Source organism: Anser brachyrhynchus, assembly GCF_964034855.1.
Source record: "Anser brachyrhynchus genome assembly, contig: SCAFFOLD_187, whole genome shotgun sequence".
Classification (NCBI taxonomy): domain Eukaryota; kingdom Metazoa; phylum Chordata; class Aves; order Anseriformes; family Anatidae; genus Anser; species Anser brachyrhynchus.
The window spans coordinates 138,392-155,226 of record NW_027663572.1 but is presented as its reverse complement, the minus strand read 5'-3'; the positions used below and the strand labels follow the sequence as shown (position 1 = coordinate 155,226).

The 16,835-nt window shown below is 39.3% G+C and overlaps 2 protein-coding genes across 3 annotated transcripts in view; both read left to right on the top strand.

The window, feature by feature from the left end:
• LOC308187239 (uncharacterized protein) overlaps positions 1-16,835 on the top strand; it is a 94,325-nt gene that overhangs the window by 54,013 nt on the left and 23,477 nt on the right. The window lies entirely within an intron of this gene.
• LOC308187244 (uncharacterized protein) lies at positions 7,309-14,791 on the top strand. Of its 2 annotated transcripts, XM_080609412.1 has the most exons (3): positions 7,309-8,356; positions 9,598-9,690; positions 12,018-14,791. In XM_080609412.1, exons 1-3 carry the CDS (start codon positions 8,012-8,014, stop codon positions 12,030-12,032), a joined length of 453 nt encoding a protein of 150 aa, XP_080465538.1. In that variant the 5' UTR covers positions 7,309-8,011; the 3' UTR covers positions 12,033-14,791. The 2 variants fall into 2 exon arrangements, 1 of the variants encoding a protein (XP_080465538.1); XR_013944548.1 differs by lacking the exons at positions 7,309-8,356; positions 9,598-9,690 and adding an exon at positions 9,698-10,479.

Sequence of the window (16,835 nt, the reverse complement as noted above, 5' to 3'; positions counted from 1 at the left end):
CATGAGTGAATCGTAGAGTTCTTCGCTTGTCTCCGTGAATTGTCTGTTCATTTCATCAACATCCAAGTAGAGCTGTGGATCTGAAAATAAAAGCCTGGTAAGTCCAAGTATCAAATCTGAGGCATGCGCACAAAAAAACTTCATGTGAAATGGCTAATAAAATGTATTTTAAGCTAAGTGTAATAAGCTATTAGATCTACTAATTTTAGTGAGGTATTTAGTCCTCTAAAATTTTGAGCCTCACAGCTCCAACTTTTGGGAATTTTTATATTAGAAGGCTGGGACTAGAACTGTCTTTCAAGATAAAGACAAAGACAATGTTTAAGATAGTAAAGATAACGTTTACGGATAATCAGCCATGAAACCCTCCCAAGAGTCATTTAATTCACTTCTACGGCAATACACGTTACATAGGATAGTTTCTAAACACTAACACAAAATGCCTCCACGTGAGGAACTTTGCAAACCTTCCAGGACACAAATATGTTTTGTACCGTATTTGTAAGTGCAAGCTGAATCCTCCTTTTGGAATCTGCAACATAAGCTTTTACCTCAGGGTGGAGAACAAAGCTTTTGCATATTACTGAGTTTCTAATATAAAATCTGTTTAGCGGAACCAATACAAAGAACAAAATTCTGTATTAGACCATTTTCAAATGGGAATGAAGGCACAGGTACAAGAAACCTGCTGCGAAGCATTGACAGTGTCCCGTTTTACTTGATGCGGTCAGTGTATGCTGTATCAGCTTTAAAACCCCAGCTGATTGCAGATCAACCCCACAGAGGTTTGACCTCAGCTGAATTTTCAAGATGTTCTTCATCCAGTAGAGGTTGGCTTGTATTGTTAAAAGGCACAAGGATGGCTAAACTCAAGTGACAATGATAGAACCCTTATTACCGTCAGTAATTAGGTCATCACCGATTGCAGTCATAACTGAAGATTCCTGAAAGACAGAAAAGGCTAAGTTTAATCATAACTCATTTCAGAAAGCATCACAGATTCAAAGTGCTGCAGTCTCAATCCATTCCTTCTTCCTACAACTACAAGGATAGATGGCATTTTATCTATTTATTTTTAGAAGAAAGCCAATATTACAGTACAGGTTGGAAGGGACCTCCGGAGGTCACAACTAATAAATTGACCACGATAAGACCACTTGCAACAACTGTTTAATTTGCTTTAAGCAAAGCAAATCAGAAGAACAGGAACAGAAGAAGCGTACGCAATTATGCTGTCAAAACCATTCTTTGGTATGCGTGAACAAATAATGGTGTATAAATCACTAATTCTATGGATTTACTATTTAAGCACTTAAATACAAACACCTCTGAATGGAATCTGCTCTTTTAACTTCACACTAAGCAGAAAGCATGTTTTCAACTTCGGATTCTTTTTGCTGATTCACACAAATCTGTACAACGTATTATCTGTGAAATATTTTCTTTACAGCAAGCGTGCACTATCTTTACCTCAAAAACGGCTGGAGCCATTAAAGAATCTCCTAAAGAGCAGTCTCCAACAGCTTGCATGCTGTCATAGGGAGCATAGGAGCTGTAGTTGTAGTCAGCGTAAGCATCGTAACTCTTCTGCGAGTGGTAGTTCTGGTAATCTTGGCAATAAGCATTATAGTTGTATGACTGGTACCGCTGCAATTCTGCTTTCAGTCTGAAACATGAGAAGTTGCATACAGTCAGAGAACAAGAGACTGTAAACCCAGTTCTGAACTTAAACAATTTGTCAGCTTACATACTTCAAAGCTTAAAAGGAAGCTTTCCTAAACAGTCACCTAAGTGACAGCTTAAGTCACAGCTCAAAACCTCATTTCTATAGAAGCAAGCATCCTCACCTTTGCCAATACCAGAAGGAATTGTTCTCATGGATTAACTCCAGAGCCTTGACATGGTTACCTGTACACATCAAGTATTTTTAGCGTTGGCATAAGCAAGCTGCTGCTATGTCTCTGTGCTTTGCTAAAGATTGATTTAAGACCAGAGACATTTATCAAGCACAGCTGCTTTAAAGATGCAGTCTTAACCCTTCTATCTTTTGTTTGGTTAATTACTAGATCTTATTTCCAGAAAGAAGTGAATGGAGTCAGATTATCCATTTCAAAGAAGCATCTGACGCTGCCTGTTAGTTTGCCATGTCTACCTCCACCTGCTCAGTTTTTTTGTTTGTTTAAAGTCCATTAAACATTCAACAGCTGCCAACTATACCGCTCAGGTGAAGTCAGTCTTGCTTAACAACACAATCGCGATTCTCCAGCGTGACGCCTTATTATTAGTGGGAGAATTACAAAATACGCTGGTTCTTAAGAAGAAAGGGCCAGCTGATTAGCTTTCACTACTTTCCCTTTCAAGATTTTCTCAGGGGCAGCTTCAGACTAATGACAAGAACCAAGACAAGTGCTATCTGTACTAAAACTGAGGTACACTGCATAAAGAACATTCAGATAACCCAGCTGCATATTCAAAAAAATCCGCTGTTTAGACTTGTCTTCACTGATTCTGTACAGGCAGACCTCCTGTGTCTGCAGTGCCCAGTTTCTCTGACTTGAATTGGGGATGCAGAGAAGTGAGTTCTATGCTTTTGGGGAAGAATACAAGCTGAAGGCATTCTGAAATAGCTTCCAAACTAAGCAAACATGAGGGACAAACTAATCCAATGGCTGGGTATTTCAATGCTAAGAGAGCACGGTACTCAGCCATTCAGAAACGTATTACTGATGTGTATTTTAATACCTACATTTGTTTCAATACTGCAAAGCTACACAAGTTCTAATAAAGAGGTAATCCATTGTCTTGTTACTGTAGTAAACAAACAGAAGATACATCATCTTAGGTCTTCTGCTTCCAACTGCACTCTTCCTACATACAGTTGTGTAGGGAAGGAAAATCTGAAAATACTGTTGACGTTCTTCTGGATAGCCGAAGCAAGAAAACATGTTTGTGGCTTATTCTTGTTTTCAAAATAAAACAATATTAATTTAATCAAAAAATTTTGGCAAAGAAGTTTGGACAGTGCTCTCTTGGAGAAGAGCATTTCCATTCTAAAGCAGAAGGAGGCAACATTTGCAGAATTATGCTAGGTAAACAGAAACAGAAGTGTCATTTTTTACTATTTAACAGAACACACAAGCTAACCTCATGAACATACTGAAATTGTTTATATGAAGTCCTGTTTTGTCAGTATCCTGGATCAAAGTTCATCAAATTTGGTATCAGTTCTTTAACCGTTCAGAGACCTGAATTGCCTTAAATAAGTGATAGAACTGAGCCGGTAGAGTAAGAAACCCTCTCAGGAAGTGCTAAGCTTTAAACTCCCCATTGCCCTAAGCTCATGAAAAGCAAAGAATAGCATTCTAAACCTGTTCTAGTAATAACGCCTTTGGCTTTCCCCCTGCGTTCCCATTTTTCCCCCCCACTTCTTTCCTGTCAACCCACTGTAAAACTAGTTATGTGCTTCTCTCAAACTAGAGGGAAAGCTCTAAGAACAAGAACTCCCTAGCATATAAAACCACTTCTTGTCCCTTCTACCTTATGCAGGCCCAAACCTGAAAATATTTACCAATGCATTCAGCTTTCCTACTGCTGAGAAACAAGGCTGGTTACAATGGCAGCTAAGCCCAAGTTGCGCTGTCTGGCTAGACTTAACAGTTGGATTCCCCCAGCCATCCTGAAGCAGGTTGATGAATCCAGGGAGTCAAAACATAGGACTTCTGCATTTCTGGTTTTGTAGACTGCATCCTGTGTGCAGCCACTACAGCAAGGGCCACAGACTTTCCAAAGGCAGAGCTACAAGAATCTGATTATTTAGAATAACTGTATCAATGCACAACTCCTTGGTTACCTTTTAGAAATTCCTATGCTCAGCCGGATTCCTTTTCCCCCCAGACCTGGTGCGTTCTGGCAGTCTTGCAGTGCCCTCATCTGATCACCTTGCTCACCAAATCTGACATAGGCATACCCTCTACTATTTTCAAAAGGGAGAAAACCAATTCTAGTATGCATAACAGTTACAAAGCTAACGAATTCAATTTCTGTCTTCTACGAAAAACAGAAGATAGCTGCTACTATAGCTTCTATTGCTTAAGCAACCTCTCTGGCATGTGCACGTGCACAGAGAAGGCTTTCACCAAATTAAAAAACTTGGGCCAGAAGCAAAAAGCTTTACAGCAACTTTGTAGCAGCAACTGCTTAGTTTTTTGTGGGGGTAGAGGTTTTTTTTTTTCTTGTTTGTTGATAAATGATTGAAAACCGAAAAGTACGTCCCTTTTACGGGGTTGGTAAACACAAGTTTTGATGAAAACTCTCCCCCCCACACACACAATTTTTGTCATTTTGTTTAAAGTAATTACTTTCTTTGTTAGAGGATTTGACAAATTTGATTTAGTGTTCTATCAGTTTGTCCTCAATGCTGAGTGAAGCAGTGATGCTTACTTTAGCCTCAAAATTTAACTGAACTGTACCCACAATGCTGAATTAGGGAACAACGTTAAGTAGGTGAGGTGTATTCAGTGCTATAAAATTAAAAATAAATAAATAAAATAAAAACCACAAAAAACCACATTAAGTGGTTGTTGGTACTTTGTGTATTCTGTACATATTCAGCTAAGTCTTGAACTAAACTTAACTTGCAGGGGATGAGAGAGAAGACTTTGCCTGCAGAACAGCGAGCAGAACCATCTGAAAGGTATGACATCTATTAATTTAAAACTTACTTGAAGGAAGAAAGAAATCTCCTTTTTCAGTACGGTCTGCATGCCTGTCTTTTTGGAAAGGTGGTGACAGTTCTCAGTAAAAGGAATGTGAAATCCAATGAAAATTTTGTATTTTGAGGGAGCTGCAAAGTCTGGATTGTGTTTGAAGATCAATAGAACTTTGAGAAAATTGTTGTTTTTATGAAAGGAAGGAAGATGAGCAAGAATAAAAGTACTGATACACCACTTTTTATCCCAAGTTTATCTTCTGAGTAGGATACGAAGATGGGAAACGAGGCACGTTATAATGCTGTATCCACAGAAAGGATCTTTGCTATTGGAGGCCTAATTTTTTCCTTCTACAGGAAATATGGCTCATTTTGTAGTTTAACTAAATCTGTAGCGTTACAAATTTTGCTTTGACAGATATTTCATGGTTTATAACTCAGTTTACTTATAACAAAATAATTTGTCCCTCCTAATGTTCCCTAGGGGAAAAGCTATTAGTTTTAGCTATTTAATTGCTTGCAGTTTGAAAGCTCTGTCCTAATGGGATGATTCTTTCTGAAGTATTCTTTAGAAGGTGAAGTAGGGGAAGTGAGTTACAGTTCAGGAGGATGTTTATTGATGTGTTTTTTTCTTTATTTTTTAAGCAAAAACATGGAGGAAGATTTATGATTTATTATTCTTCTTTTTAATACTCCTTTCATGATGAAGTTAATTGTCTGCTTTGAGTTCACATGAAGACCATGTGTTCTTTAGAATCATTTGAGGCCAAATGCTAACTCATCTCTAAAATAAAAAAAATCCAGCAGAATTAATTGAATTTCTTCTTGAGGAGACTGCTTTGTGTTATACTGCTTTCTTGGTTTAGGTCAAATGAGTTATCCTCCAGATAATATTGATGGCTTTTCCTTCTGGGCAAATGGTGTTTTGGGTAATAATGCTTGAGTTAAGGGACTTTGCACTCGGTTTTTAGGGAGTCGCTCTTTTCAAAGAACAGTAGCAGGGAATTTTGTTGACTCTGTGCTCATCTGCCAAGCAATTCTTAGGTGACCATGGGCATTCTTTGGCTTGCAGAAAGAACTCAACACTTTGTTTTGGCATCTAAAAGTTGGACTTCACAACAACCACCTTTTTAGGGGTGGAAGCGACTGGCTTTAAGGTTCTGGTACAGGTGCAATCAGGTGCTGGGTTTTAATTATGTTTTTTTCAAACTGTTCTAAATTGTCTCTGTTAGAACTCCTTTCTACTTCTCCATTTAGGAAGGAGATACAGAAAACTCACACTGCTTTTGATTTCGTTCACAAAGTTTATTGCAGTGCCCTACCTTTTGTTTGTAGAGTAGGTAGTGGTGGTAGTGTTTTTTGTGATGCTGGTCTCTGTTGGGTGCCATGTTCTGGAGCAGGAGCACCACACTGATCTGCTGGCAAGAGTCCCTTTGGACAGTTGAGTTGGAATACTCAGTAAATCTCTGGCCCACCAATGCTATATATCTATGCGTGTGTGTGTGGGTATATATATATTTTATATCCTCAGTCCAATTGTAGATTAGACTTGCTTGAAGGCTGACAACTGTCTTTGCCCCCTTGAAGCTCACAGGTGTTAACAGAAAGAGGAATATGGGCTGTTATGGGCAAGCGATAGTTGTCTGAATGAAGATCTGTTTTGATGTAAGACTTTTTTCAGAATTCTAATGGATTGACAGTTTGGATTAGAGAAAAATCTGAGCATATGCCTTAGGGATCTTTCTTCCTCTATGCAGTTACAGTGCTAAGCAGGCTATATAGCAAACTATAACATTTCTCGTTAGCAATTGAATGAATGAGTCCTAAGAAGAGAAGTTTTGGTGAAGGTTTGTATAGTTTTTCTACAGGAATGATACTTGAAACGAGTGCCAAGTATAAAAAGAAAAAAAAAGCTTAATTTTTGGTTTCATATTTAAGTCACACAGAAAGATACAGGCCAAGAGTGTGAAAAAGAGTAGTAGAAGAGAGCATTCTGCATGTCTGCTAACGATGACTCAGTTTTTGATACTCACCAAACTCATTGTGAGAGAGTTTTTTTCTCATTTTAATAGGAAAAATCTATTCCATAAAACTATGACCATGAATATTCAGATTATTTTTTCTTTTATTGGATGTTATATAAGCTGCCTGTAAGTTAATTTAAGTATTTACGTTAACATTAAGTATTTAATTAATATTAAGTTAATATTAAGTATTTAAGTTAATTTAAGTTTCAAATCATTAAATGGGACTTCCGGATGATGCAATATAAAGAAATCGTAAACACTGTTGTTTATTCCTGTAACACAAATAAAATAATGGTCCAAATATCAAAAGTTCCATAAACTTTTCAAATCAAAACTGTGAAACAGATGTAAGCTACAGGATGCACTGAATATCAGTAGTACCAACTTACATCCCTGCCTAGTCATTTCTAAGTAGATCATGATAGTACTGTACAAATTTTGGTCAGATTTCCTATGCCATTTAAAACATAACTCATCCAATCTTAGTAATCGAATAAAGTAAGTGGCAGGGATGAAAATTGAAGTTGTTAAGAGGCTGTTTTCTAATTTTTATATTTGCATCCTGATACATGGTATAGCCTGTATTTACCAGAACACAATCTTCAGTGCTGCTAGTCTGACTTTCTTTGGTGCTTTTTGTGTTTAGTTTGGTTGTTGAACCTACCTGCTTCTTTAAACATTACCTTTTTCCACGTTCACTGCTGTAATGACTTTAGAAACTTTGGCAGCTATCCTGCCTAATTTTGCAAGAGGAACACTTTCTCACTTGTCTTGAGAGTGTACTCTTAATTGAAGCCATGCGAGGGTAGTTAGAAAGGATGATGCTTCTCCAGAGCTTTGATGACTAAAGTATAGAAAAGAAAGAAAAAAAATGTGATCTGTGCGTCTCTGTTCTGCACAGGTTTTGAGTTAACTTTCAGTGTTCTTGCTGTACAGTTGTTGAATAGAGTATAATGTGGAAGCAGGCCTGCCATAAATTAAAATGACGTGGTAGACAGAGGTGGGGAGATCGGGATTTCTTCTGGAAACTTGCTTTCTCTTAATTTGTATGGATTTTTGTTCTATTTAATTTTGTTAATAAATTGGGTGCGATGGGGTGAGAAAGTAGTATGTCTTGTATAAGAAAAATTAAAATTTGCAACTTTAGGAAGTGGAGGAACCAGTGCTACCGAACATACCCCTACCCATCAGTGCTGCATCGCTGCCTCAGTTCAATTCTAGTTTCGTTGGTAGTAGCGCTGTCTCAGCGTCACCGAGCGCTGTTTCAACAGCAGCAATGAGCACGGCAACTCCAGCAGCTGCGACGGGCATGGCAAATCCATCAGAGGTGGAGGGCATGACAGATCCATCAGAGGTGGAGGGCATGACAGATCCATCGGAGGTGGAGGACTTGACAGATCTATCAGAGGAGGAGGTGGAGGACATGATATATACAACAGCGACGTCGGGCATAACGTGTTCAACAGTGCCCTCAGGCTTGACATATCCAATAATGGCGGCGGGCATGCCATATCTACTGATGACAAAGGACATATCAAGGTCAACAGCGGCAACGACAAGCGTGGCAAATTCAACGGAGGCGGCAGGCATGGCAGATGCAGCAGCGACGGCGGCGGGCAAGGTAAATCTTTATGCTATAAATAATGTTTACAATGAGTATACTGCTTTATTGCGAGTTGACTTTTTCTGTGGTGCTCATGAAACTAACAAATATTAGTTTCTACGCAGCTGAATGAATTGGGGTTGTATGCCAGTTTGGGGAAAAAGGCATAAATGTTTTGATTCTGCTTCTCTCAGTCTTAGAGCCTGCCAACTCCCATTTAACGTGATTGTATAACTGCTTCAAATGCTGTGGAAGTCTGCGGGGGAAGGGGGGTGTGGACTTTATGCCAAGTTATTTATAGTGGTTTTGGCAGGGGTAGAGTTAATTTTCTTCGTAGTAGATGATGCTGTGTTGCAGATTTGTGAGCAAAACAGTGTTGGTAAGGCACTGGTGTTTTAGCTGTTGCTGAGCAGTGCTCACACAGTGACAAGTCCTTTTCTGTTTCTCACGCTGCCCTGCCAGCGAGGAGGTCGGGGATGCACAAGAGGCTGGGAGGGCACTCAGCCAGGACAGCGGAGCCCAGAGGACCGAAGGGATATTCCACACCATTTAGCATCGTGCTCAGCAATAAATGCTGGGGGAAAGAAGGGGAAGGAGTGGGGAGTATGTACAGGGTTATGGCATTTGTCTTTCCAGGTAGCCATTACATGCGATGAGTCATTAATGCTACCTCAAATTTAACAACTTTACTTCTTTATTTCCGGTTCTTTTCCCTGTTACACTTGGAGGGAGTGAGCGAGTGGCTGTGTGGTGCTTAGTTGCCTGCAATGGTTAAACCACAACTTTATTTAAGTTATTAAATTAGAGGTAACGTGGTCATATAAGCCTCACATAGAATGAGCCTAGGGTGCAATAATTGGCATATTATTGCAATAAAATAAACATTAATCTGTTCCAGAGTACTTGAAATATTTTTTGTACGGTTTGAAGTAGACAGCTGCTTTAACATGTTGAGGTGTTTGCTGAAGTTCTTGGAGTATCATTGGGCTGAGTTTGCCGTTCTTCAGCTTCCTGGCTTGCTTTTCCGTGCATTTAGACCTAAGTAGCATCTCCAGCTTTTCCTCTCAGTTTCTGGAATTTGGTTTTGAAGATATTGTCCTATACCCACTTGGAAACTTCCCTGTGTTTTATTATTACTTTCATCTGCAAAATAACTCAAACATCAGGTTTTTCGACGTCACTGCGGGACTTCTGTTGGGTAGTGAATTCAGGTAGTTGTTGCTCTTAAATATAAACCTTTAATTCTTTTGAAAATACAGATACAACCAGCAAGTACTGTTAGCAGTCCTGAGTTCGCGTTTTCATCTCCAGTTGTGAAATCTACTGAGGCAGAAGTGCTACCTACGTCTTCTGTAAGTAAAATAATAAAGGAGCTTGACTTTTTTTCTTAGGCATTTAGTAGGCTGTTGCAGAACACTAAAGCAGAATCTGCCTTAATGGAGAAAAGTATGTAGGCTTCTGGCTTATAATTTGTCATTCAGCATGCGTGCTACAAATGTGAAGAGCAGCTTTCAGATTTGGTTTTGTGTGTGCATTCGATTGAAGTTCCTGTGGCTTGAGAATCTGAAAAACCTCTCTTGTTCATAGCAGATTGGGTTTACATTTAGTGTTCCCGTTGTAAAATCGGCAGAACTTTCTGGACCCAGTGGTACTCCAGTGACGCCCTTTCTTACCCTAGGTAACTGAAACTTTAGCACTTCAGATCTGAAGTGCTGATTTTCCTTTTTTTCTTTATTAAATCTTCAATCTGTCTTGTCTGCGCATGCTAGCAATTCCAGGCAGTGTTGGACTTCTGCAGTATTTTTCCAGTGACAGATCTGCTTTTATATTTTTTTTTTGTTTTGTTGCTTTTTGTTTTGCTTGTAATCATAAAGCATTGCAAAGTAAGTAGAATTTGTGAAGAGTCTTATGTGAGAAGCATGAAAGCTGGAAATTCTTGTTTCTAACAAAAGTGAGTATAATCTGCTCTAACTAGGTCACATTGTGAAAGCTGTTTTTGTTTTCTTTTGTTTCAAAAGACACCACCACCTCAACCAACATCAACACACAGAAAGAGGAGGTCAAAGATTTTGCTGGTGGTCCCTTCACCACTGCCCACGTATTAAAGGAAGGAAGCGTCTTAGACGTTCTAAAAAATCCTGGTGAGATAATGAACTCCTTTTAAAAAGATGCTGCAAAAAATACGCTAGCATTTTTTATTAAAAAAAAAACCAACACACGACTTATGGTTAATAGAGTATCTGCTATAAATATGAATGTAGGAGAGCATTACATTAAGCGCTGCGTTTGTTAGGGTGCATCTGCCCCCTTCTATTCTAAGTGGTGTTTGTTGCTGGAAGTAAAACTGCAAGATGAAAAGCAGATGGGTTGCACCTCCTTTACGTGTTAGGATGTAATTGTAAATGAGGTACTAAGAGAATTAGCCAGATAATCGGTGTTTCATTTTAAGTAAATACAATTTGTGGAATTGAAAAGGAAATGTTTGTAAAGCTCAACACTCCTGTCCCACCTTCAGCCCAGGTGAAGAAAGAATAGGAAAGAGCTTCAGTTCCAAATACATGGCGAAAGCTGCGAATCTTTGGGCCTTAGCTTACAATGGCTCCTGTGGATTAAAATTTAAACTGCAAACAGAAGTGGAGTGTTTTACGTTAAAAACCCTTTTCTGAATTTTGTTTTTAAGCAATTGCAATTGTTTTCAACAGTTTCATAAAGTGTGTCTGTGGAAAAGATATCTTTTAAGAAAAAGGGCTTTATTGAATTTGATCTTTTCCCAAAAGTCTTCTTCTAACTTACATACTTGTTAAGAAGGCAGCACATTTCTCTGTTGGAAAGAGCTAAGTGAGAGAAAATACATTGTGCATTTTGTTTAAGGAAAGACCTCTGAGTGAAGTGACATTCACTTTCTTTATCGGTTTAAAAGAAGCAGAATCTAAATCCACATTGTTCAAAGACTTCATTTTTGACTAAAAAAAACCCAACAAACAAACCACAAAACAACTATGTTCAAGGTAGATTTACAAGCAACTTGAGCTGCTGTTTAAGATGCATTTCCTTTAGTCTTTCTGTATTAGTAGCTTGTCTTTTCTGTTAAAATTGCCACCTTTTAAATAAGGAGTTGTCCTGTGTCCGATGCATTTTGAAAAAGATTATAGAAAATTAGACAGTTGTTCAATTGTCTTGAGTTTTTATTATTTAATTAATATTCAGCATCTGTGGGAAAATACCGTATGGATTGCTGCTCCGAGTACAAACTTCTGTACAGTTACTGGAGTAGATTTGAGTCATCTGCTACGGAAGGAGGAGCTTTAGAAATTTGATTCGATTGGGCATCGCGTCTTAATCAAATTGCATTATTTCCATTCCACGTTGGACTGTCAGATTTCAGTCAGCTACTGTCTGTTTGTACTTGTATCGACCAGTGAAAATGTTGATTTAAAGCTTGCTTGGAAACAAAGAGTTAAATGAAGCTTTAACGAAATGTTCTGTTGTGACCCAGTGCAGCAGATGAAATTTCATCCGTTTAGATAAGATTTCTGGGGACTTCCTGTTGCGCTCGGTCTGAATGTCTAGTTGTAACCATTGGCACCTGGGTTGAAATTTTTGCCCTCTAGTAAAGTCACTTAGTTACATGTAGTGAGGTGCTGGGCTAACAGGAAGACTTTTTTTTCTTGCTTCCTAGACTTTGGATTGTTGAAAACACGCTCTTCTACGTCTGCACAACCTACAACAAGCACAGTGGTTTATACTAGGCCTGCAATAACAACTTTTTCTGCAGGTAAAGAGACTTCTAAACAAGCATCGTACTGGCAATCTGATACATGTGACCCTTTTCTGCAAAACAAAGACATAAAGGACAAATGTGTAACTTGTCAAGCTACTAAAGCGTCAACAGTTGAGAGTATGAAACAGACAGTAAGTTCAAGTCAATGCGACACCTCAAAGCCAGCAGCGCCCCCAGCAGGGATGCTGGGCTTTGGAGACAAATTCAAAACAGTACCTGGAACGTGGGATTGTGATACATGTCTTGTCCAAAACAAACCGGAAGCTACAAAATGTATAGCATGTGAGACACCAAAACCTGGAACGGGAGTAATGCCTGCTCTGACATGACCAGTGGTCACAGACAGCTCGGTGACAGTGACATCCTCCTCGAGCAGCACTGACACAACAGCCACTCTGGGCTTTGGAGACAAATTTAAGAAGGCGAAAGGCTCTTGGGACTGTGGAATATGCCTTGTACCAAATAAGACGGAAGATAACAAATGTGTAGCCTGTCAGTCTGAGAAACCAGGTATGGTCCTTTTTTTCCTGTTGTTTCCATCCTAGCCTCTGTGAATCTTGTACAGAATAAAAGTACGTTGCATATATGGAATATTTTAAGCAACACGATTCCCAGGTACGGTTGATGGGTTAGCGGCTGTCTGCAGGATTGGTTTACAGGCACTTCAGAGGTCTCAGCCCAGGTTCCAGCCTGTCGCATAAATTGAACTGATTGTGAAATGTATTAGTACGGAGCTGGATCAATGCAGATACCCCCGGCTTTGCAGCTGGTGAGGGAAGATGGCTGAAGTGGGTGACTTAATTTAAAAACAACATAGTGATTTTTCACTGGCGAAAATGAGAACTCCATAGAAAGAGTTAAAAATGACTGCGTTTTTCTCTTTCAAAAAATAAGTAAAAAAAATTACAGAATGTGTCCAAAATGCCTCTACTCACCGTTTGTATGTAATTGAGGGGAGATGTGAAGCCAGATTTCAAGACAGTGTAGTCTTAACTAGTCTTAAGCTAAAGCAGAGAGATGCCTATGAAGGTCAGTGGTAGGCTTCAAGAAAGCGAGTGACCCGCTGGATAACTTCTTCAGGGCAGTACTGGGTTGTTTCCCATTGTGTGTGACCGTAATTGATTTTGAGCGTGGTTGTATTGTTTTTAAAATACGATTCTAATTCTAACTTTGACTCTAAATGTCATTTAACATGCCATTACATCGAAAAACACCTGTGCAAATATATCGTGGAAGAAACAAATTAAGATGGACTAGACCGGGCTTTTGTATTCATCCTGTGCGGTAAGACTGAAATTTCATGAGGTAAGATAATGGATTTCAGACAGAGTTGATTCTCTTGGACTTCCAACCTCTGAGCGGTCAGTCGGCATCTTTGTCTGAGGCTCTTGCCATTGCAAGGAGGAATTTTGGAAATGAGGGGTTTACTGTGACCATGGTGCAGTGAATTGCACGGTTACGTTGCACTTGTCAAGAGGAAGAGCGATGCAAGTAATACTAGGATAAAAGTTTTCTGCGTGTGCTGTGGAAGGGAAGAGCCATTCTTGTCTTTCCGGTTTTGAATTTGAAGCGTTATCTTCTGCTTCCCTCTTAAAAGGCACCTTTTTTTTAAAAGGCACCTGTCAGGCCTCTTTATGGAGGTTACACTGTGGTCAACAGCAGCAGAAGCTTGTGTGCTGAACAGAGTTGTGTGTTGTTTGGAAGCTTTGAGTTCCACTCTGGTTTTTTTGTTTGTTTGTTTGTTTCTTTGTGGGTTTTTGGTGGCTTTTATTTTTTTCAGGGGCGGGGGGGGGAGTTGTGGAGTAGTTTTGAACATTTCTGTGGGATTTGACAAATCAGATTTAAAAGTTAATGCTCATTTTATAGTTCATGTTCAAACAGGATGGTTAACTGTCTTGTTTGTCTCACAGAGGGTCCAACACCTGTGACCAGTAGCAGTGCATCTGCATTTTCTGCTCCTTCTGGAGAATTTCTGGATTTAGACAAATTCAAGAAGCCTGAAGGAAGCTGGGATTGGGAGACCTGCTTGGTTCAAAACAAAGCAGAGGCCACGAAGTGTGTAGCCTGTGAAAGTGCAAAGCCAAGCACCAAAGCAGAGCTCAAAGGTAATCCTTAATGATTAAAACGAGGATGCATATTCTGTGATTTATTTTTTGGTTTGCTCTGATTTTTTTTATTTTCTTACCTGTTAAGCACAATTATTTTTTCCTTTGAGGTGTGGCAAAATTATTCGTTTTTCCTGTAGGAATATTGCCTAGATAACATCTGTTTCCACACTTTTCCCCAAGAATAAGTTTATCCTTTTTAGAGAAAAGCTTTCATTAATGACGTGCTTGTTCTTTACATGCCCTACACGTTGTTCATTTGGAGTTCAGACTAAAAACATGATCTTTCAAAGAAGTTCGTATACTTTTTAAAGCCAGGTGGTGGGCAGAAAACACAATTGTGAAAAGTTTTATGTAGAGAGGAAGCATGGGGTTTTCTTGTTTGTTTTACTGTTTGGTGGGTTGTTTTTTAAACAGTTTTGACTGGAAAGATCAGGACTAGAATGTAGTTCAAACCTTCATGTACTTCAGGTAAACAGAATATCTTTTGTCTTCACTTGTGCGCTTATGTCCATCAAGTAAGACCTCTGAAACCATACTAGAAAAAATCTGCGGGATTTGATATGTTCATGTACTAGAGCTTTAGAAAAAGTTTAATTCCTATATGCAGCATGTCTTCTGTCCTGGTTATTGATACGTACGCAATTAGTAGCAATCCCTTTTTTGATCTCAACACTAGGTTTAGACAAAAAATTGCGACACCTTAAGGAACCTGTCCTGCATCTCATACAAGCACAGAAGTTGCAGTGTCTCAATGCTAGCAGTACAGTTGGTGGTAAAATCTTTAGTAGGGTGAAATAGAGGCCTCACACTTTTCAGAGAAAAAAAGAGATGAGAGAGAGTATCTTATTCCCACGTACTTGCAACTATGCTGCAGAGTGTACTGCTGTTACTCTAGTGCTACAAAGGTCCAAAAATCACTGAACAGTTATTAGCCAGTTTTGTATTCCTTTAATTTGTTGAAAGACTGCAGTAGAGGATTGAAGTTTTTATTGAGGATCACTGTGTGGAAAAATTCTGATTGTTAAATGTCATTTGTATGACTTAAGAACCGCGTTTTGGAGTACAGAATTCAGTATTAATTCCAGAAGGGGTAAGGGAAAGGACATTAGCTAGTAATCCCGAACAAAAGCAGTGTATAGAGCTATACTGATTTTAATCGCAGTATTCTTACAGTTGGTCTGTTACTGAACAGATATGTTTTGGGGAGATATGGTGGCCAGGGAGGCATGTGTGTTTGTGTGCTTCCTCTTCTAGTTAAGGTTCTGGGGTTTGGTTTAGTCAGGAAAATTCGATGAGGCACCTTGTGTAAAAGGAAATGTTAACCAGCATTTTTCAACACGGTGTAGTCCCTTAAAAGTGTCATAGATGAAAAGAGGCCATAAACGCTGGGGGAAAAAGTTAGTGGGAAACTGAGAGCAGGATCACATTCAGTAGTGAGAGAGCAGCAGCCTAGGGAAAGCTGATGAATGACTGTAACAGATAGTTCTATTTTAAGTGTAAAACAACACTCAGTACTTTATAATGGTGGTCTTACCAGAGGGTTCTTCTCCATGGCTCCTAAAAGCACGTCTTGAAGGCATTCGAGTGCAGTGAACTTAAGCTGTAAGAGTTGGGCTGGTAAGCTTGGCCTGATTTGAAGCTGTAGGCACGGGGCTATAATTTCTGAACAGGCTACAAAAGAAACTGTACCACTGTGCTTTTCAGTGCTCCGTTTAGCAAAGCCATCAAATTGTTGCAGGCAATTGATGTTGTTCTTCTAAGAGCACCTGAAAGATATTTTTGTTTGAAGAGTTCAGAGGTACCGGTTAATACTGGTTCAGATAATTACAGCCAGCTCTTGGTGTTTGTGACCAATAAAGTTTGTGGCTCCAAAAGGAGTGGGTTAGTGCTAACTGATTAACTGCTGTATATGCAGAAATATGGAATCTGATTACTTACGCAGAGAGCACTTAAAATGTATTGTTTTGCTGGCTCTCAGTGAGTTGCATCTTAATGCTACCAAGGAATAAGCTTTTTGCTCCTGGCCCAAGTTTTTTAATTTGGTGAAAGCCTTTTCTGTGCACGTGCACATGCCAGAGAGGTTGCTTAAGTAATAGAAGCTATAGTAGCTGCTATCTTCTGTTTTTTGTAGAAGACAGAAACTGAATTCGTTAGCTTTGTAACTGTTATGCATACCAGAATTGGTTTTCTCCCTTTTGAAAATAGTAGAGGGTATGCCTATGTCAGATTTGGTGAGCAAGGTGATCAGATGAGGGCACTGCAAGACTGCCAGAACGCACCAGGTCTGGGGGGAAAAGGAATCCGGCTGAGCATAGGAATTTCTAAAAGGTAACCAAGGAGTTGTGCATTGATACAGTTATTCTAAATAATCAGATTCTTGTAGCTCTGCCTTTGGAAAGTCTGTGGCCCTTGCTGTAGTGGCTGTACACAGGATGCAGTCTACAAAACCAGAAATGCAGAAGTCCTATGTTTTGACTCCCTGGATTCATCAACCTGCTTCAGGATGGCTGGGGGAATCCAACTGTTAAGTCTAGCCAGACAGCGCAACTTGGGCTTAGCTGCCATTGTAACCAGCCTTGTTTCTCAACAGTAGCAAAGCTGAATGCAT

What these genes read in the sequence shown, in the direction of transcription:
- LOC308187244 (XM_080609412.1), top strand. Translation starts at nt 8,012, where the DNA reads ATGAGCACGGCAACTCCAGCAGCTGCGACGGGCATGGCAAATCCATCA. An exon ending in CAGCGACGGCGGCGGGCAAG is followed by an intron (nt 8,357 to 9,597) that starts GTAAATCTTTAT and finishes TTGAAAATACAG; the next exon opens with ATACAACCAGCAAGTACTGT.